The sequence below is a fragment of the Helianthus annuus genome, chromosome 4 (assembly GCF_002127325.2).
Source record: "Helianthus annuus cultivar XRQ/B chromosome 4, HanXRQr2.0-SUNRISE, whole genome shotgun sequence".
Classification (NCBI taxonomy): Eukaryota; Viridiplantae; Streptophyta; class Magnoliopsida; order Asterales; family Asteraceae; genus Helianthus; species Helianthus annuus.
Window position 1 is genome coordinate 21610955 of NC_035436.2, and position 23437 is coordinate 21634391.

The 23437-nt window shown below is 36.7% G+C and overlaps 1 protein-coding gene across 1 annotated transcript; it reads left to right on the forward strand.

Annotated features, from left to right (window-relative positions):
* The first annotated feature begins 15877 nt into the window (after positions 1–15877).
* LOC110933044 lies at positions 15878–20674 on the forward strand. The gene is made up of 2 exons (XM_022176286.1): positions 15878–16213; positions 20141–20674. The coding sequence occupies exons 1-2, from the start codon at positions 15878–15880 to the stop codon at positions 20672–20674; spliced, it is 870 nt and encodes a 289-aa protein (XP_022031978.1).
* Positions 20675–23437: the final 2763 nt, after the last annotated feature.

The following is a 23437-nucleotide window of genomic DNA, read 5'->3' on the forward strand; positions in this document are numbered from 1 at the left end:
GGCGGTGTCATGTGTGTCGACATAGTACTGATATATTTCGATTCCCTCGGTCCACGTGAAAGATGGTTGGACCAAGTGTAAGAGAAAGATTGAGCAAACTAAGCGGTGAAGTCGTTTACGAACTCAGTTTAGCGACACGAGCGAGTGCGATAAGCAGAAAGCGAAAAGCGATAAGTGATAAGCGATATGTGACGAGTGATAGCGGCAACCGTCGAGCGATATGAGACGATTGATGCGTTGCAATCGATGGGAACATGCGATTTGATTAGATTTAGCAACACCTCAAGTTTTAATTGACATTAAGCCCCACATGGCCTTTTCCATGAAAATCTGCTGATATGGCTAAAACACTTATATATAGGAAGTACCAGCGGCGTATCCACCATGTTTTAACCCTATCAGTTTCGTCTCGTGAAGCGAGGTCATGTGTGCTAGCATAACACAGATAACATAAATAACGGTAAGCGATAGCGATGGCGATAAACGTTAAGCGATACACGATGAGCGATGGAGTAATACACAAGCGATAGAGCGATACACAAGCGATAGAGCGACACATAAGCGACAGAGCGATACACAAGCGATAGAGCGATACATAAGCGACAGAGCGATACACAAGCGATAGAGCGATACACAAGCGATATGCGATAGCGCGATACTCATAATAAGCGATTTAGCGAAACACACATCAAGCGATTGAGCGATTTAGATTGCGAGATAGGTTCCGGCGATAATGCGATAGCGAGCGTGTTGACTTACGAAAAGTCTAGCGATGACAAGCTTTGATTTGCGATACAGGTTGTTACGCCGTGCGATGTAGTTTAGTGTGTCGAAAATAGATTTAATAGTATACTTGGTCTAATAACGTTCAACTTGTATGGCACTTTCTTCACAAAACATTGGTTGGCATGGCGAAGCACTTATATATAGGAAGTACCATCGGCGTATCCACCATGCTTCCACCACACGCCTTTGCCCCGTGAATAGGTGTAACAGTGTGTCGACATGGTCAAGACGCTTATATATAGGAAGTACCAGCGACGTATCCACACGCTTAACGATGCTTTTAACGTTATGGCATTATTGAAATTTATTACGGTCCCCGTGCACTGACCAACATAATCCCGTGTGCACCTGTGATTAAGTTGTCCCTTGCACGTTTATCACAACTCGTTTCAAGAACACATAGTAGGGGTAAAACACAGTATATAATATATAGTGCTAGTATTTAATCTGTCATACCCTGACTTTTGCGGAAGCGTATGATGTGTGACTAGTTTAATATCATTGCATTCAATCATAATAAACAACTACCTGATCAAAACGATGTTCATCCATTCATGAAATCTGAGTATTACAAACACTGGTTATCTAAGTTTTAAAACACAACCTTCGACTAGGTTACAAACCAACAAAAGTGGATGACATCTAAACTTGAAGTCTACTTCTAGTTACAACACCAACACCCAAGATCCAACCTGTCACCTGAAATACATGTAATTTTGGAAAACATCAATAAAAGTTGAGCGAGTTCATGCGTTTTGTGTGAGTACTGGTAAACTTGTAAACACTTGAGAGACTCCTTTGAAAACAGGTATGAAAAGCGTGTATGAACATACCAAATAAATGTTTTACAAGGACATTAAGGCATGTGAGGACATAGGGAGCACTCGAAATGAGTAGGCTTATACCCTTGTCGATTTTCACTCGACTATGTCGATTTCCCTCGACTATGTCAATTTCCCTCGACTATGTCAATTTCCCTCGACTATGTCAATTTCCCTCGACTATGTCAATTTCCCTCGACTGGGACACCGAAGCACTCAAGTGATCACATGAGGACCATGAGTGGGGCTCAGCCGTACCCGTAAGATCTAACCTTCGTCCCTAATTATGAGTTAATGGCATTTCAAATTTAATCTATGCTCACATGATCTAATAGTCCATTTCATACCGTTTAAACATTCGTAACATGTATTCCACCCCCGAGAGTTATAAAACCGAAAACAGTTAAGAGAAAAGGGGGAGCATGAACTCATTGTTTTGCGTCTTCAGTACTCGTAACTCAAATCTCGTCAGCAAACACGACTACCTACAATGTGCTAGGGTCTATTAGACGAATGGGCCGTGCCTTGCTTTAGTATTTATGTTTTTGTGTTACGTTTCTTTTATGTCTCCAATATTATTCCAAGTTATAATTCCTTGTTAAAATAATAATTATTTTAACTTTAAATTATATTAAATTTTGGAATAATAGTTAAACAATATTTTTGTAACAGTACTTCTCAAGTATTTATTTTCGTATTTCCTTCCCAAGGATGGTGGTATCTCATACATGTATTTTCGTATTCTTGTATTTGTAGTTTCAAACTAATACATTTTCAAGTCTCACTTTAGAAAATATATAATAACTTATTTTGTCCCAAAAATAATGTATTGTCCAGAAAATATATATTTCTCCCCAAAATCATATATCTTCTAAATATTTCAAGATAATATAATTTAACTTCCGAAAATAATATATTTTCTCCTTGTCTAAAATATGATATACTTTGTAATAATAATAAAAATCATATTTTCATTTCTTTTGTATCCAAAATAATATTTACCAAAAATATGCTCATAAATGCAGTTTCCGGAATATCTTGTAAGTTTCGTTCTTTCGTTCGGTTTCGCAGTATTATGTGTGTAACTTATATATTTATTCCTTATGATTTTTGGTATTATTTTTGGATTGTAAGTTCTTGGTATTTGTTAAGTCATATTATTTTAATTCCTAAAATAATATAACTATTACACAAAGTATACAAATATTCACACACAATGTGTTATAAATGTAAATATATATATTTTAAATAAATATTTATCCATTTTTATTTATAGAAACCATAGTTAAAACACACTTGTAAATATTTGTTTAGAAAATATTTTTCTAAGTGTTTATATTTTTAGAAAATTTTGCCATAGTTTACCCTAAAAATGGAGGTGTCCATGCTATTAAAGCATATCATTTTCTTTTCAAAAATCATCATAAACAATCAACAATCAATCTACACTTACCAAGTGCTAAAACAAAGCTATCTATATGATGATCATGAACTTGAGTTTTCATAAAAACTTGTAGTAACTTGGTAGTATGTTTAGTAGACTTAGTTACCCCTTTAAAGTGTGTTTATTTCTTTAAAAATCTCATTCTTGAAAGATTTGAGTGTTTACAACTTGGTAGATGATTTTTCCAAAAATCATTCTTTTGAGTTTTTCTTGTAAACAAAGTGTTCTTATACTTGTTTCAATACTAGAAACATGATTGGTTCTTTTTAAAACAATGTTCATGTAAATCTTTGTGATTTAGCTTGGTTTCTTTGGAAAACTATTTTAGAAATCATCCACTCACAAGAATTGTATTTTGTTTAAATCATCATCACATGAAAACAACTTTTATTATTCTAGTTCATGTTTGTATATGAGGATGATCATCTTGTTTTGTCACATAATCATCCTCTCACTTGCTAGATCATGTGTTTAATCACAATCTAGCAAGCTCCTTATGATGATCAACATCATAATCCCAAGAATATAACAATCAAGTATCATACATACACTAAACAACATAGTTTCATCATGATTTTATCACATTTCAAGCTTATGTTAGAGTTTTATGAATATGTCTTTTAATGTTCATCAAGATTAACAATGTATATCATCTTTTAACCAACAATATATGAAATAACAAGAGATTATAAGGGCCTTACTACTAGCACAAGGCTAGGGAAGAACACAAGATGTTGTAGATGACAAATGTGTTGGATAAAAGCAAGTAAGAAAGGTCCTTCAAGATCCAAGACCACCAAGCTTCATTAAACACCTTCTAGTACCTTTGTGAGTTTGTGGATTAGATGAACAAGATTGGATGGTGATGGTGGTGTGGATGGGTGTTCTCGGCCGTGAGGGGGGAGCAAGGGAAGGAGAAGAGTTGTGTGAAGATGAATGAGTTCAAGTTCTAACTTATAACCATTTTAATCTTTTATCCAATGTGCATTATGTTTCATTAGTACACTACAAGATCTTAAGCAATCCAAGGAAGATCAAGAAAGATCATATAAGATCTTGGTGGATCAAAGGTGGGGCCACATTGTGACCGTCCACCATGGGGGGGGGGGTCTTGGTTTGGTTTCAAATGATGGTTAAGTTAATCTAGTTAGAACTTAAATGTATTAGTTGGTGTTATGCATAAGAGGTGTTATATAGTGTGTTAGGGTGTTCGGGGATCATAACTAGCTCAAAAATAATAAAACAATGCTTCTAGTATAATTTTGATGTTTTGGGTAATGTCCGGTTGTTTGAGACCGGTTTGTTAAAGTGTCAAACTATTCCGTTTAGTGATCTTTATGTACCCTTTTGTGACCCTTTTAATTCCCGACACTTAGGAAAGCATTCGGAACCATTTAGTCATATTTTTGCATGTAATAAACTTGTTAAAATGCTGAATTTTGCTGATTTATGTAGAATTCTGCCCTTTATGTGGGTTTTAGGCACTTTCCGACACTTTATCTATCACCTAGAAAAGCAGTTTTGTAATCCTTACTTTCCTACACACTATACTAGTGTATCACTTGGTCTCTGGCTCATACTGGGCCTCAAAACATTGTCTGTCTATGTACTGAACTCCCGTAAGTGCTTTTAATTTGTCTGATAATGGTGCCAATTCTGTTCTGTGTGCATTATTAGAACTATATCGTGTTGCATGTAGTCATGATAAAAGTCTTGCAACATGAAATGCCATTGTATGTATATAACAGTAATCAGAATTTCATTTGTCTTGTAAACTAGATCATGCACAGTTATTAAAGCATAGATTACCGTTCAATTAGTGTATGGAATGTACAGAAAAGTGACAGTCAGACTCCCCCCGTTAAAAGAATTTTGTCCCGAAATTCAAGCGATGCCATCAGTCGCAGGGGAGTTGTGAATCAAATGTGGTCACTTAGGTTTAAAATTCTTCATGTTCCCATGTAACTCTGGGTTATGATATGAATTCTAACGTACTCAAGTAAATCAACTATGTCTTCTCCGTGTTTTGTGGACTCTCAGTCCGTATCCTTAACAGGTTCTGTTGGGATTGAACCCTACAGAGGAAAAGATGATGTAAAGCCAAAACCAGATCACATCAGTCGACTAACAATAAGCAGCAACCTACACTTTGCTTTCCCCTTGAATGTGGCTCAAACATCTGATATACTCCAAAGTACTGACTATATCAACATCTGCTGACCTACAACTGCTGATCAACACAAAGACTGATGAAGACTAAAAGCCCTGCTACTCAATCTACTGCCTTGGTTCAAGCACTGCTGTTCATGACAAGTACTGCTAGGTTCACAGCAGTAGAATGATGCAGCAGCAGTTTTATGTTTGTTTCTATGTAATGTAATGCAATATCAGTAGTTAGCAAAGCAGTAGTTGTATAGATCAGTAGATAGAGTTTGTTAGGTTGTTAGATGTCACTTTCATGGTGACGTCAGCTGAGATGCTTCAGTGGTTTGGATTGTCTATAAATGTAACAGTACTCTGTATTGTTACATTTGATTGACTGAGTGAGTTCTTCTCCTCTAGTCTAATCCTTTCATCTTGTACAACCAACCTTGGGGCATTAGGCTGAGGGGGAGCTTAGTTCTGTAAACATGTTGTAATCATTTGCTTTGTATCTCAATCATTCAACTTAATGAAAAGCATTTGTTTATCAAACTATTTTCTTCTTTGGTTGTGTTTACAAAGTTTGTATCCATTTCCGCTGCACTTTACATCATTTCATATATTCTGAATGTTCAATTTATACAAACAAACACAATCATGAGAGCCTCAGATCCTAACAATTGGTATCAGAGCTTGGACAGTCAAATTCGATCTAACAATCAATTTGACATAACAGTTCAGCTCAAAATTCATTGATACTAAGGATGGTTGTATTCAGTTGAAAAACAGAGCAACGAGTGAATCATGATTAAAATGGTTACTCAAAAACTCTGTAAATCAACCAAGATGTCATATGACAGACAAATTTCACGCAACAAGTGATATCATGCACAAGTCACTCATAGTTTTCAGATCTGTAAAATATCTGATAAATTATGGGATCGTTTGATATTTTCAAAATTGATTTCAATTGTTGTTTTGATATTTGTGATGTTTTCACTAAATGCTAAAGTATGAACCTCAGATTAACAAAAACCTATGTTCTTAAAACATTAGTGTTTTTGATAACATAAAAGAGGAAAATTAAAACTTTAGTCATTCAGATCTTATGTGTTGAAAACAGGTTGAGTTCCTCAAAAGGACCAAATCAACTTTGTCAAAACACATTGAGAAAATAAGGTGTCAAAACAGTCCAAATCATACGTAATGTGAGATTTGGTAATAAAACATGTTCAAAAATGACCGAATCTCTCAAAACATTGCTGTAAAATGATTTTGGATTGAATATTCTTTCCTTGAAAACCTTCCAGTAAAAGTTTCAATACTTTTCCATGGAAAGGGTAAAAAGGGAAAGAAGAAAAAATTACAAAAACTTATAAGTATGTTTATCTCAAAACTTTTGTTCTCAAAAGAAAAGAGTATAAATATAAAACACTTAAGAGTTCACAAATTGGGTTAACAATGGTCATCATGCAACTATGTGCATTCACTAACTCAGGGAAATTCAGGTAACAAAAGTATCTCCAGTGATTAAACTTACAAAGAGGACTAGACAAAATTTTTTAAAATCATCACATGGTAATAAGTTCTATAAAAGAACTTTCAAAACCTTTGTGAACATGTTTCCTCACATTAGCAATCAACTGACAAGGAAATGGGCACAAACAATGGTTATTGAGTTTTCAAACCATTGACCATTCTCCTAAACTTGAGAATGATGTGATTATGATCATACAACAAGGTATAATTGAAAATATACCAGATCCTTTTGATGTTGTTTTCGAAAAAAAAACCTTTAATTATTTTTCCTTTAAAAGGTTTTTCTCAAACAAAACAGGATATGTTGTTCTTTATTTTTTAAAGAAAAATATATTTTGAACTCTTACTTGTTTTAGATAGTAAAAGTTTCAATCTCCTGTCAGGATGTATTTCTCTTATTTTTTGTGTGATGGTACTATCCTGGAAAATAGCCCAAAAGGAAATGATACATGTGTCAAGGTCATGTCAAACTCAAGTTTGTTTTGTCACAGATCAAAGATTGACTGCTAACAGACCTTAAAATTCTTGACTACTCATGTTTTACTCTAAGGATTAGAACACAAAATGTGTAGTCAAATTGAAAAGGTTGCCACCATCTGGGATACTCAACTACTGTCAAAATTTATCTAATGTTCAAAACAGGAAATAGATAAGTAGTAAAACCTTGAATACAAATCCCTGTAAAAATCTGCTAATGTGTTAATCTTGATAATATGCATCTAAAACGTGTTTTGTCAAGGATGTTACTTTGCAGATATCTCATTATCACCATCAAAAGATATCGGACATGATACTGTGTTATCATAGGACAAAATCATTTCCTTCATCTGAGCAGCAGATGTACAAAAAAGCTGGTAAAGCTCAACCACTGATCCACCAACAGTTGCTGATAGAAGTCCATAAAAAAATGGATAGAAATCACTTGACTGCTACCTTAACAATTGCTTGACCAAAGTAGCCCTTCACCTCTATTTCCATGTCCACAACCACTGTTGATAAAAATCTACCAACAGTGGATAAAAATCAACACTGGTTATCACCAATTCCTTTTATTCCTCCACTTTCACCTTCAAACAGTTGTTGGATCATTAAAGTCACCAACAGTTGTTAGCTCAGATGACTCACATCTGCAGCCTCACCATTTAAACCTCAATCCTTTTTAATCACATCCATTTTACCATACACTTGACAACATCAATGAAAAAGGATTCTTTCACAAAGTCAAATCCTGAAACACTTGTTCTCTTGGTGGCTTTCTACCATTCCATCAACAAGTCATGTGCCTTATAGCACCGAAAGACAGAAAGTTGGGTAGTTGTCATTTAAGAGGAGCTTCAGCGGTTCAGTGACAACAAGTTTGAAAATCTTGTGCCATAGCCAAAGGATGAGAATCTATTTGGCAAAAAGTGGGTCCTCAAAGAGCACTGCAGATGTTGAAGCATGGTTGTCAAGTTTATCAAACTCAAAACAAGTACAAACATCAAGGTGTTATTGACTGTGCACATGCAGCATATATTTCCAACCACTGATTGAAGAATATTATGATGCTGCTGTTGTTGCTGAAAAGTCCAACTGTTTGTAACTTCAAAATATGTTATTGAATTTTGGTATAGTTGCTCAAAAGATTGTTTTTATGCAGGGTAGTCAAGTAGCTGAAATATATCATCAAAAGTTCAATATCTCATTGATTCACCATCATTCATTATCAGACATCACTTTGTGAGGGATTGCTATAAAAAGGTTTGATTTCATCTTTAACATGTCCATCCTAAAGATCAGTTGGTAGATGTACAAACTTATGAATTGGATTCATCTACTGTTGAAAAACTTGATCCCTATGATTGGAGTGCTAAACATGGATTAAAGCAAGCTTTCTTGTGTTCCATGTGTAAACAGCATAAAAATGTTTTTAGAAAAATCAAAAATAACCTTAAAAATAGTTTAAAATTGAATTTTTCAATAAATCCTCAAAGTCTGTTCAAAGCACTGATGGCATTAAAACTCTGTTAAATAGTAAAATCTATCCACTGCCAAAGTGTATCCTCTGCTTGTGCAAAACACTGATTTACAATAGAGGTTACACGTGGACAGATGTTATTCAACAGTTGTGTGCATCAGTTGCCATGCTCACTTTTTCAAATAAATGGCCTTACACCTAAAACATTTACAAGGCTATCAAAAATTTCCAAAACAAAAGCAGAGGTGTCTGAGCAGATTTCAGCAGCTACCACTGCTCCTCAGGTATCTGCTGCTAAGCCCACTGCTCAAGGTGATCACAGCAGTAACACAACTGCTGTGAAACCCACACCTAAATCCACCAAAAGACCAAAAGAAAACAAAAGAAAATTCAAAAGCCCCCCAAACCTGCAATAAAGGCAACTCTGGAAGATGAGATCCCAGAGCAACTGCCAGTGACAACACAAAAGTCACTAGAAACCACTGCTGCTACTTCCTCACAGCAGTTGGTAGAAAGGTCTCAACCCATGCCTAAAACTCCTCCTGCTTCTTCACAAAAAGAGCAGGTTGTAAGCACAGGGACGCCATCTTATGAAGCAATGGATTCACTTGAATCTAACTTCCACGGCCCTCCTCCCGGGGCAAATTCTCTTTCATCCCATATCCTCATTTCACAAATACCACCATCAATAATGACCTTGTTGCATGCTTTGGATATAACTCAGACATAAATCAGTTCCTCTCAACCACCTATCACTGAGAGTACACTCCAACAAGTGATTGAGTCTGATGCTTATACCTCTGCTATCCCAGCAACAACTGAGGAGGTTATACCCCTTGAGTTACAAGTAACTCTTGGTGGTAGTTCAAGTGAAGCAGCTACTACAAGTGCTGAACCCACTGGCTTGCACTTGGACAGTAGTTTCATCAATAAGACTTCCTTGAAGGCAATTTCTTCACTGGGAACTCTTGTGTATCCAGTCTTCACTGGTTCACTAAAAGGTGTTTCTCAATACGAAGAAAGAAGTCCCTAGTACCAAGAAAAAGGGGCATCAGCGGATAGTGTTTGGAGTACACTCCCTACATCAACCACTGATAAAACCACTACTAGTGGGAAATCAGATGACCCCATTAAATTGGGTGATGGTTTAATGTAACAAGAATTGACGGCTAGAATTGATAAACTGGATACATCTATTGCAAAAATCAAAGACATGCAGCAACAGTTGTTGAAAGCACAAACGGTACCATCCACTGCTGTACCATCTCCAACAGCTACTCCATCATCTGCTCCTACTCCAGATGAGCTGTGAAATTTGTTTCAACCCCTGCACTATCTTCGAAAGAGTTGATGATGCCAAAAAGGGGGAGAAAAATGACTCTGAGGAAAATCCTTCAGTAACTTTTGTTGAAACATCTATCAAAGAAAAGGAAAAGGGAGGTGATGGAACCCTGAAAATTCAAGCAGATGATGAAGATACACAATTGAGGATCGTTCAAAGTCAAGTCAATTCAGCTAGTCTCAAAACCACTGCTGATATTAAAAGGGTAAGGGATGAGAGTAGAGCTTTGGTTGAGAAACAGTTAGTTCTGCAAAAGGAAAAAGAAGAGGATGATACTTCATTAAAGAAGAGTCCTGTTAGAAAAACAAGGCTATCAACCACCACAGCTTCTAAAACTAAGCCAGTTATTACTTCAACCACAACTTCTGCTCCCACAAAATCACTTACACCTCCACCATTAACAATATATGTCACCCAAACAACTGCCACCAATACCACATCAACACACACACCACCACAAACACCACTTGCTGCCATCCTTCATCAAAGAAGGAAACAAAGCAGATGGATGCAGATATATCAAAAGAAGACCAAGCTTGAGAAGAATATATTATGAAGATGGTTCTTCAGACACTTAGAGCAGAACTACATAAAACAGCAAAATCTTAAGACACTGCTCTAAGTTGTCATCACTAGGCCTCAATCTCCAAACTCATCTTTTCAAATAAATCTCTCCCAAGAAACCAATTGGATTCAAAAATACTAAAGTGGATGTCTGATCAAAAGACCCATGTATTGACTCTGCTCAGATCCACTGGTGAAGTGAAGCATATATCAAGGGAAACAGCACTTGGCCTGGGTGTTGAAGATTTGCAAGATCTCCTTGAGCTTACACTGTGCAGGGATGAGGATGATACAAGTTCCATTGGCTTTGAATTACAATTCAAAGGACAAGTTAGGGAACTTGTGATGAGCAATAAAGATCCAGAATAATGAAGGGCTTTGGCATCATCTGTTCTAGGGGAGATTGTTGGGATTGAACCCTACAGAGGAACAGATGATGTAAAGCCAAAACCGGATCACATCAGTGGACTAACAATAAGCAGCAGCCTACACTTTGCTTTCCCCTTGAATGTGGCTCAAACATCTGATATACTCCAAAGTACTGACTATATCAACATCTGTTGACCTACAACTGCTGATCAACACAAAGACTGATGAAGACTAAAAGCCCTGCTACTCAATCTACTGCCTTGGTTCAAGCACTGCTGTTCATGACAAGTACTGCTAGGTTCACAGCAGTGGAATAATGCAGCAGCAGTTTTATGTTTGTTTCCATGTAATGTAATGCAATATCAGTAGTTAGCAAAGCAGTAGTTGTATAGATCAGTAGATAGAGTTTGTTAGGTTGTTAGATGTCACTTTCATGGTGACGTCAGCTGAGATGCTTCAGTGGTTTGGATTGTCTATAAATGTAACAGTACTCTGTATTGTTACATTTGATTGACTGAGTGAGTTCTTCTCCTCTAGTCTAATCCTTTCATCTTGTACAACCAACCTTGGGGCATCAGGCTGAGGGGGAGCTTAGTTCTGTAAACATGTTGTAATCATTTGCTTTGTATCTCAATCATTCAACTTAATTAAAAGCATTTGTTTATCAAACTATTTTCTTCTTTGGTTGTGTTTACAAAGTTTGTATCCATTTCCGCTGCACTTTACATCATTTCATATATTCTGAATGTTCAATTTATACAAACAAACACAATCATGAGAGCCTCAGATCCTAACAATTGGTATCAGAGCTTGGACAGTCAAATTCGATCTAACAATCAATTTGACATAACAGTTCAGCTCAAAATTCATTGATACTAAGGATGGTTGTATTCAGTTGAAAAACAGAGCAACGAGTGAATCATGATTAAAATGGTTACTCAAAAACTCTGTAAATCAACCAAGATGTCATATGACAGACAAATTTCACGCAACAAGTGATATCATGCACAAGTCACTCATAGTTTTCAGATCTGTAAAATATCTGATAAATTATGGGATCGTTTGATATTTTCAAAATTGATTTCAATTGTTGTTTTGATATTTGTGATGTTTTCACTAAATGCTAAAGTATGAACCTCAGATTAACAAAAACCTATGTTCTTAAAACATTAGTGTTTTTGATAACATAAAAGAGGAAAATTAAAACTTTAGTCATTCAGATCTTATGTGTTGAAAACAGGTTGAGTTCCTCAAAAGGACCAAATCAACTTTGTCAAAACACATTGAGAAAATAAGGTGTCAAAACAGTCCAAATCATACGTAATGTGAGATTTGGTAATAAAACATGTTCAAAAATGACCGAATCTCTCAAAACATTGCTGTAAAATGATTTTGGATTGAATATTCTTTCCTTGAAAACCTTCCAGTAAAAGTTTCAATACTTTTCCATGGAAAGGGTAAAAAGGGAAAGAAGAAAAAATTACAAAAACTTATAAGTATGTTTATCTCAAAACTTTTGTTCTCAAAAGAAAAGAGTATAAATATAAAACACTTAAGAGTTCACAAATTGGGTTAACAATGGTCATCATGCAACTATGTGCATTCACTAACTCAGGGAAATTCAGGTAACAAAAGTATCTCCAGTGATTAAACTTACAAAGAGGACTAGACAAAATTTTTCAAAATCATCACATGGTAATAAGTTCTATAAAAGAACTTTCAAAACCTTTGTGAACATGTTTCCTCACATTAGCAATCAACTGACAAGGAAATGGGCACAAACAATGGTTATTGAGTTTTCAAACCATTGACCATTCTCCTAAACTTGAGAATGATGTGATTATGATCATACAACAAGGTATAATTGAAAATATACCAGATCCTTTTGATGTTGTTTTCGAAAAAAAAACCTTTAATTATTTTTCCTTTAAAAGGTTTTTCTCAAATAAAACAGGATATGTTGTTCTTTATTTTTTAAAGAAAAATATATTTTGAACTCTTACTTGTTTTAGATAGTAAAAGTTTCAATCTCCTGTCAGGATGTATTTCTCTTATTTTTTGTGTGATGGTACTATCCTGGAAAATAGCCCAAAAGGAAATGATACATGTGTCAAGGTCATGTCAAACTCAAGTTTGTTTTGTCACAGATCAAAGATTGACTGCTAACAGACCTTAAAATTCTTGACTACTCATGTTTTACTCTAAGGATTAGAACACAAAATGTGTAGTCAAATTGAAAAGGTTGCCACCATCTGGGATACTCAACTACTGTCAAAATTTATCTAATGTTCAAAACAGGAAATAGATAAGTAGTAAAACCTTGAATACAAATCCCTGTAAAAATCTGCTAATGTGTTAATCTTGATAATATGCATCTAAAACGTGTTTTGTCAAGGATGTTACTTTGCAGATATCTCATTATCACCATCAAAAGATATCGGACATGATACTGTGTTATCATAGGACAAAATCATTTCCTTCATCTGAGCAGCAGATGTACAAAAAAGCTGGTAAAGCTCAACCACTGATCCACCAACAGTTGCTGATAGAAGTCCATAAAAAATGGATAGAAATCACTTGACTGCTACCTCAACAATTGCTTGACCAAAGTAGCCCTTCACCTCTATTTCCATGTCCACAACCACTGTTGATAAAAATCTACCAACAGTGGATAAAAATCAACACTGGTTATCACCAATTCCTTTTATTCCTCCACTTTCACCTTCAAACAGTTGTTGGATCATTAAAGTCACCAACAGTTGTTAGCTCAGATGACTCACATCTGCAGCCTCACCATTTAAACCTCAATCCTTTTTAATCACATCCATTTTACCATACACTTGACAACATCAATGAAAAAGGATTCTTTCACAAAGTCAAATCCTGAAACACTTGTTCTCTTGGTGGCTTTCTACCATTCCATCAACAAGTCATGTGCCTTATAGCACCGAAAGACAGAAAGTTGGGTAGTTGTCATTTAAGAGGAGCTTCAGCGGTTCAGTGACAACAAGTTTGAAAATCTTGTGCCATAGCCAAAGGATGAGAATCTATTTGGCAAAAAGTGGGTCCTCAAAGAACACTGCAGATGTTGAAGCATGGTTGTCAAGTTTATCAAACTCAAAACAAGTACAAACATCAAGGTGTTATTGACTGTGCACATGCAGCATATATTTCCAACCACTGATTGAAGAATATTATGATGCTGCTGTTGTTGCTGAAAAGTCCAACTGTTTGTAACTTCAAAATATGTTATTGAATTTTGGTATAGTTGCTCAAAAGATTGTTTTTATGCAGGGTAGTCAAGTAGCTGAAATATATCATCAAAAGTTCAATATCTCATTGATTCACCATCATTCATTATCAGACATCACTTTGTGAGGGATTGCTATAAAAAGGTTTGATTTCATCTTTAACATGTCCATCCTAAAGATCAGTTGGTAGATGTACAAACTTATGAATTGGATTCATCTACTGTTGAAAAACTTGATCCTTATGATTGGAGTGCTAAACATGGATTAAAGCAAGCTTTCTTGTGTTCCATGTGTAAACAGCATAAAAATGTTTTTAGAAAAATCAAAAATAACCTTAAAAATAGTTTAAAATTGAATTTTTCAATAAATCCTCAAAGTCTGTTCAAAGCACTGATGGCATTAAAACTCTGTTAAATAGTAAAATCTATCCACTGCCAAAGTGTATCCTCTGCTTGTGCAAAACACTGATTTACAATAGAGGTTACACGTGGACAGATGTTATTCAACAGTTGTGTGCATCAGTTGCCATGCTCACTTTTTCAAATAAATGGCCTTACACCTAAAACATTTACAAGGCTATCAAAAATTTCCAAAACAAAAGCAGAGGTGTCTGAGCAGATTTCAGCAGCTACCACTGCTCCTCAGGTATCTGCTGCTAAGCCCACTGCTCAAGGTGATCACAGCAGTAACACAACTGCTGTGAAACCCACACCTAAATCCACCAAAAGACCAAAAGAAAACAAAAGAAAATTCAAAAGCCCCCCAAACCTGCAATAAAGGCAACTCTGGAAGATGAGATCCCAGAGCAACTGCCAGTGACAACACAAAAGTCACTAGAAACCACTGCTGCTACTTCCTCACAGCAGTTGGTAGAAAGGTCTCAACCCATGCCTAAAACTCCTCCTGCTTCTTCACAAAAAGAGCAGTTTGTAAGCACAGGGACGCCATCTTATGAAGCAATGGATTCACTTGAATCTAACTTCCACGGCCCTCCTCCCGGGGCAAATTCTCTTTCATCCCATATCCTCATTTCACAAATACCACCATCAATAATGACCTTGTTGCATGCTTTGGATATAACTCAGACATAAATCAGTTCCTCTCAACCACCTATCACTGAGAGTACACTCCAACAAGTGACTGAGTCTGATGCTTATACCGCTGCTATCCCAGCAACAACTGAGGAGGTTATACCCCTTTAGTTACAAGTAACTCTTGGTGGTAGTTCAAGTGAAGCAGCTACTACAAGTGCTGAACCCACTGGCTTGCACTTGGACAGTAGTTTCATCAATAAGACTTCCTTGAAGGCAATTTCTTCACTGGGAACTCTTGTGTATCCAGTCTTCACTGGTTCACTAAAAGGTGTTTCTCAATACGAAGAAAGAAGTCCCTAGTACCAAGAAAAAGGGGCATCAGCGGATAGTGTTTGGAGTACACTCCCTACATCAACCACTGATAAAACCACTACTAGTGGGAAATCAGATGACCCCATTAAATTGGGTGATGGTTTAATGTAACAAGAATTGACGGCTAGAATTGATAAACTGGATACATCTATTGCAAAAATTAAAGACATGCTGCAACAGTTGTTGAAAGCACAAACGGTACCATCCACTGCTGCACCATCTCCAACAGCTACTCCATCATCTGCTCCTACTCCAGATGAGCTGTGAAATTTGTTTCAACCCCTGCACTATCTTCGAAAGAGTTGATGATGCCAAAAAGGGGGAGAAAAATGACTCTGAGGAAAATCCTTCAGTAACTTTTGTTGAAACATCTATCAAAGAAAAGGAAAAGGGAGGTGATGGAACCCTGAAAATTCAAGCAGATGATGAAGATACACAATTGAGGATCGTTCAAAGTCAAGTCAATTCAGCTAGTCTCAAAACCACTGCTGATATTAAAAGGGTAAGGGATGAGAGTAGAGCTTTGGTTGAGAAACAGTTAGTTCTGCAAAAGGAAAAAGAAGAGGATGATACTTCATTAAAGAAGAGTCCTGTTAGAAAAACAAGGCTATCAACCACCACAGCTTCTAAAACTAAGCCAGTTATTACTTCAACCACAACTTCTGCTCCCACAAAATCACTTACACCTCCACCATTAACAATATATGTCACCCAAACAACTGCCACCAATACCACATCAACACACACACCACCACAAACACCACTTGCTGCCATCCTTCATCAAAGAAGGAAACAAAGCAGATGGATGCAGATATATCAAAAGAAGACCAAGCTTGAGAAGAATATATTATGAAGATGGTTCTTCAGACACTTAGAGCAGAACTACATAAAACAGCAAAATCTTAAGACACTGCTCTAAGTTGTCATCACTAGGCCTCAATCTCCAAACTCATCTTTTCAAATAAATCTCTCCCAAGAAACCAATTGGATTCAAAAATACTAAAGTGGATGTCTGATCAAAAGACCCATGTATTGACTCTGCTTAGATCCACTGGTGAAGTGAAGCATATATCAAGGGAAACAGCACTTGGCCTGGGTGTTGAAGATTTGCAAGATCTCCTTGAGCCTTACACTGTGCAGGGATGAGGATGATACAAGTTCCATTGGCTTTGAATTACAATTCAAAGGACAAGTTAGGGAACTTGTGATGAGCAATAAAGATCCAGAATAATGAAGGGCTTTGGCATCATCTGTTCTAGGGGAGATTGTTGGGATTGAACCCTACAGAGGAACAGATGATGTAAAGCCAAAACCGGATCACATCAGTGGACTAACAATAAGCAGCAGCCTACACTTTGCTTTCCCCTTGAATGTGGCTCAAACATCTGATATACTCCAAAGTACTGACTATATCAACATCTGCTGACCTACAACTGCTGATCAACACAAAGACTGATGAAGACTAAAAGCCCTGCTACTCAATCTACTGCCTTGGTTCAAGCACTGTTGTTCATGACAAGTATTGCTAGGTTCACAGCAGTGGAATAATGCAGCAGCAGTTTTATGTTTGTTTCTATGTAATGTAATGCAATATCAGTAGTTAGCAAAGCAGTAGTTGTATAGATCAGTAGATAGAGTTTGTTAGGTTGTTAGATGTCACTTTCATGGTGACGTCAGCTGAGATGCTTCAGTGGTTTGGATTGTCTATAAATGTAACAGTACTCTGTATTGTTACATTTGATTGACTGAGTGAGTTCTTCTCCTCTAGTCTAATCCTTTCATCTTGTACAACCAACCTTGGGGCATCAGGCTGAGGGGGAGCTTAGTTCTGTAAACATGTTGTAATCATTTGCTTTGTATCTCAATCATTCAACTTAATGAAAAGCATTTGTTTATCAAACTATTTTCTTCTTTGGTTGTGTTTACAAAGTTTGTATCCATTTCCGCTGCACTTTACATCATTTCATATATTCTGAATGTTCAATTTATACAAACAAACACAATCTTGAGAGCCTCAGATCCTAACAATTGGTATCAGAGCTTGGACAGTCAAATTCGATCTAACAATCAATTTGACATAACAGTTCAGCTCAAAATTCATTGATACTAAGGATGGTTGTATTCAGTTGAAAAACAGAGCAACGAGTGAATCATGATTAAAATGGTTACTCAAAAACTCTGTAAATCAACCAAGATGTCATATGACAGACAAATTTCACGCAACAAGTGATATCATGCACAAGTCACTCATAGTTTTCAGATCTGTAAAATATCTGATAAATTATGGGATCGTTTGATATTTTCAAAATTGATTTCAATTGTTGTTTTGATATTTGTGATGTTTTCACTAAATGCTAAAGTATGAACCTCAGATTAACAAAAACCTATGTTCTTAAAACATTAGTGTTTTTGATAACATAAAAGAGGAAAATTAAAACTTTAGTCATTCAGATCTTATGTGTTGAAAACAGGTTGAGTTCCTCAAAAGGACCAAATCAACTTTGTCAAAACACATTGAGAAAATAAGGTGTCAAAACAGTCCAAATCATACGTAATGTGAGATTTGGTAATAAAACATGTTCAAAAATGACCGAATCTCTCAAAACATTGCTGTAAAATGATTTTGGATTGAATATTCTTTCCTTGAAAACCTTCCAGTAAAAGTTTCAATACTTTTCCATGGAAAGGGTAAAAAGGGAAAGAAGAAAAAATTACAAAAACTTATAAGTATGTTTATCTCAAAACTTTTGTTCTCAAAAGAAAAAAGTATAAATATAAAACACTTAAGAGTTCACAAATTGGGTTAACAATGGTCATCATGCAACTGTGTGCATTCACTAACTCAGGGAAATTCAGGTAACAAAAGTATCTCCAGTGATTAAACTTACAAAGAGGACTAGACAAAATTTTTCAAAATCATCACATGGTAATAAGTTCTATAAAAGAACTTTCAAAACCTTTGTGAACATGTTTCCTCACATTAGTAATCAACTGAAAAGGAAATGGGCACAAACAATGGTTATTGAGTTTTCAAACCATTGACCATTCTCCTAAACTTGAGAATGATGTGATTATGATCATACAACAAGGTATAATTGAAAATATACCAGATCCTTTTGATGTTGTTTTCGAAAAAAAAAAACCTTTAATTATTTTTCCTTTAAAAGGTTTTTCTCAAATAAAACAGGATATGTTGTTCTTTATTTTTTAAAGAAAAATATATTTTGACCTCTTACTTGTTTTAGATAGTAAAAGTTTCAATCTCCTATCAGGATGTATTTCTCTTATTTTTTGTGTGATGGTACTATCCTGGAAAATAGCCCAAAAGGAAATGATACATGTGTCAAGGTCATGTCAAACTCAAGTTTGTTTTGTCACAGATCAAAGATTGACTGCTAACAGACCTTAAAATTCTTGACTACTCATGTTTTACTCTAAGGATTAGAACACAAAATGTGTAGTCAAAGTGAAAAGGTTGCCATCATCTGGGATACTCAACTACTGTCAAGATTTATCTAATGTTCAAAACAGGAAATAGATAAGTAGTAAAACCTTGAGTACAAATCCCTGTAAAAATCTGCTAATGTGTTAATCTTGATAATATGCATCTAAAACGTGTTTTGTCAAGGATGTTACTTTGCAGATATCTCATTATCACCATCAAAAGATGTTGGACATGATACTGTGTTATCATAGGACAAAATCATTTCCTTCATCTAAGCAGCAGATGTACAAAAAAGCTGGTAAAGCTCAACCACTGATCCACCAACAGTTGCTGATAGAAGTCCATAAAAAAATGGATAGAAATCACTTAACTGCTACCTCAACAATTGCTTGACCAAAGTAGCCCTTCACCTCTATTTCCATGTCCACAACCACTGTTGATAAAAATCTACCAACAGTGGATAAAAATCAACACTGGTTATCACCAATTCCTTTTATTCCTCCACTTTCACCTTCAAACAGCTGTTGGATCATTAAAGTCACCAACAGTTGTTAGCTCAGATGACTCACATCTGCAGCCTCACCATTTAAACCTCAATCCTTTTTAATCACATCCATTTTACCATACACTTGACAACATCAATGAAAAAGGATTCTTTCACAAAGTCAAATCCTGAAACACTTGTTCTCTTGGTGGCTTTCTACCATTCCATCAACAAGTCATGTGCCTTATAGCACCGAAAGACAGAAAGTTGGGAAGTTGTCATTTAAGAGGAGCTTCAGTGGTTCAGTGACAACAAGTTTGAAAATTTTGTGCCATAGCCAAAGGATGAGAATCTATTTGGCAAAAAGTGGGTCCTCAAAGAACACGAATTGACGGCTAGAATTGATAAACTGGATACATCTATTGCAAAAAATCAAAGACATGCTGCAACAGTTGTTGAAAGCACAAACGGTACCATCCACTGCTGCACCATCTCCAACAGCTACTCCATCATCTGCTCCTACTCCAGATGAGCTGTGAAATTTGTTTCAACCCTTCACTATCTTCGAAAGAGTTTATGATGCCAAAAAGGGGGAGAAAAATGACTCTGAGGAAAATCCTTCAGTAACTTTTGTTGAAACATCTAGCAAAGAAAAGGAAAAGGGAGGTGATGGAACCCTGAAAATTCAAGCAGATGATGAAGATACACAAATGAGGATCGTTCAAAGTCAAGTCAATTCAGCTGGTCTCAAAACCACTGCTGATATTAAAAGGGTAAGGGATGAGAGTAGAGCTTTGGTTGAGAAACAGTTAGTTTTGCAAAAGGAAAAAGAAGAGGATGGTACTTCATTAAAGAAGAGTCCTGTTAGAAAAACAAGGCTATCAACCACCACAGCTTCTAAAACTAAGCCAGTTACTACTTTAACCACAACTTCTGCTCCCACAAAATCACTTACACCTCCACCATTAACAATATATGTCACCCAAACAACTGCCACCAATACCACATCAACACACACACTACCACAAACACCACTTGCTGCCATCCTTCATCAAAGAAGGAAACAAAGCAGATGGATGCAGATATATCAAAAGAAGACCAAGCTTGAGAAGAATATATCATGAAGATGGTTCTTCAGACACTTAGAGCAGAACTACATAAAACAGCAAAATCTTAAGACACTGCTCTAAGTTGTCATCACTAGGCCTCAATCTCCAAACTCATCTTTTCAAATAAATCTCTCCCAAGAAACCCATTGGATTCAAAAATACTAAAGTGGATGTCTGATCAAAAGACCCATGTATTGACTCTGCTCAGATCCACTGGTGAAGTGAAGCATATATCAAGGGAAACAACACTTGGCCTGGGTGTTGAAGATTTGCAAGATCTCCTTGAGCTTACACTGTGCAGGGATGAGGATGATACAAGTTCCATTGGCTTTGAATTACAATTCAAAGGACAAGTTAGGGAACTTGTGATGAGCAATAAAGATCCAGAATAATGAAGGGTTTTGGCATCATCTGTGCCAGGGGGAGATTGTTGGGATTGAACCCTACAGAGGAACAGATGATGTAAAGCCAAAACCGGATCACATCAGTGGACTAACAATAAGCAGCAGCCTACACTTTGCTTTCCCCTTGAATGTGGCTCGAACATCTGATATACTCCAAAGTACTGACTATATCAACATCTGCTGACCTACAACTGCTAATCAACACAAAGACTGACGAAGACTAAAAGCCCTGCTACTCAATCTACTGCCTTGGTTCAAGCACTGATGTTCATGACAAGTACTGCTAGGTTCACAGCAGTGGAATGATGCAGCAGGAGTTTTATGTTTGTTTCTATGTAATGTAACGCAATATCAGTAGTTAGCAAAGCAGTAGTTGTATAGATCAGTAGATAGAGTTTGTTAGGTTTTTTGATGTCACTTTCATGGTGACGTCAGCTGAGATGCTTCAGTGGTTTGGATTGTCTATAAATGTAACAGTACTCTGTACTGTTACATTTGATTGACTGAGTGAGTTCTTCTCCTCTAGTCTAATCCTTTCATCTTGTACAACCAACCTTGGGGCATTAGGCTGAGGGGGAGCTTAGTTCTGTAAACATGTTGTAATCATTTGCTTTGTATCTTAATCATTCAACTTAATGAAAAGCATTTGTTTATCAAACTATTTTCTTCTTTGGTTGTGTTTACAAAGTTTGTATCCATTTCCGCTGCACTTTACATCATTTCATATATTCTGAATGTTCAATTTATACAAACAAACACAATCATGAGAGCCTCAGATCCTAACAGGTTCTATAGTAAATTGGAGTTTGTCGTTGACGTGAATCTTGTTTGTGGGAACAACGACTGTTCCTTGAGTCAGACTCCTCTAAAGACTAGATAGAATGTGTCGCGATCACTGCTGATCTTTTCTGGAAGTTTCAGCTTATGAGCAATGGTTCCGATCCCTACCAGGATCTCGAAAGGTCCAATATACCGGGGGTTCATCCTTCCACGTTTTCCAAATCGCATCACGCCTTCTCAAGGCGAGGCTCCCATTAAAGCCATACTTCTTATCTCAAGTTCTTACGATTTCCGCCGCTCGTCGGCGCAATCTTTCTGTATTCCGCGGGCTGTCTTTATATGATCACATATCTGAACGATCTTGCCTCTAATTTTTCCTGAACCAACTCGGGCCAGTAGATTGTTTATCTCCGGTCTCCGTTTAACACAATGGGGATCGACTTATTATGTTCCATCTAAAGCTTCACACGAAGCGATTTAAACAGCGGTGTGATAAATACCGTTGTAGGAAAACTCCACTAAGGGCAAGTGAGTGTTCCAACTTCTCATCAAGGTTCATCACACAAGCACGTAACATGTCCATACAGTCTGCATCGTTCAGTAGCTCAGTCCATCTTCGTTAATATTTAAGTTCTTACGATCATCGATGTACTGCAACCCTTGTGATCAGTAACGGTCATGCAACGTTTTCTTACAGGTAATGACGTCAAATTTGCGGCACACAATTACTGTATCTAGATCAAGGTTTCTTCTCATGATCCCTTAATCAACGTGACGCGTATGCAATGCCGTGGTCTCGTTGCATCGATGCACAATCGAGACTTTGTCGAGAAGTGTCACATAATTGCAACTCTACTCCTTAGCTCTTGGTTGCAGGGTTGGCATGAATCTCGTTCTTATCCACCATGTATCCCAAAGTTCTTACCTCGCGAATTTGGAATCCGCTTTTCGACATCTTAACACATAACTGTTCTTTCTCTAAGAGTCGCAAGGTAAATTGCAGATGTTGCTCACGACCTTCCTTGGTCGTTGGGCATATAAGATTGTAGTCAATGAATATAATCATGATCTTATCCATGTACGGCTTGCACACCTGATTCATGAGGTCTATGAATATTTCCGGTGCATGTGTTAAGCCAAACGACACGTCAAGGAACTCGTAATGCTCAAGGCAAGTCCCTAAGGTCGTGTTAGGGATATTTTCCTCTTGTATTCGCAGCTGAGGACATCCTTACCTCAAGTCAATCTTCGAGTAGTAACTGGAACCTTACAATTGGCTCGTTCATGTCATCAGTCCTTGGCAAAGGATTCCGATTCTAAATTCTCTGAAATTTATGCAAGTGGAAACTATCAACTTTCTTCTTGTGCCCTTAACTAAGGGTGTCATGTCCTTAATTCCCTCTGTCTAGCAGCTCTTGCAGTTATATCGGAGGCTCATGCTTTTCGGACGAAGCTAGTCGGTAAGGCGTCATTCGGCACTGGTGCCGCTCCTAGCACTAGGTTCATCCTAAACTCCTCTTGTTGCTGTGGAGGTATTCCTGGCAAGTCTTCAGGAAGGTCTTCTGGGAATTCCTCCACCACGGGGTTGTCTTCT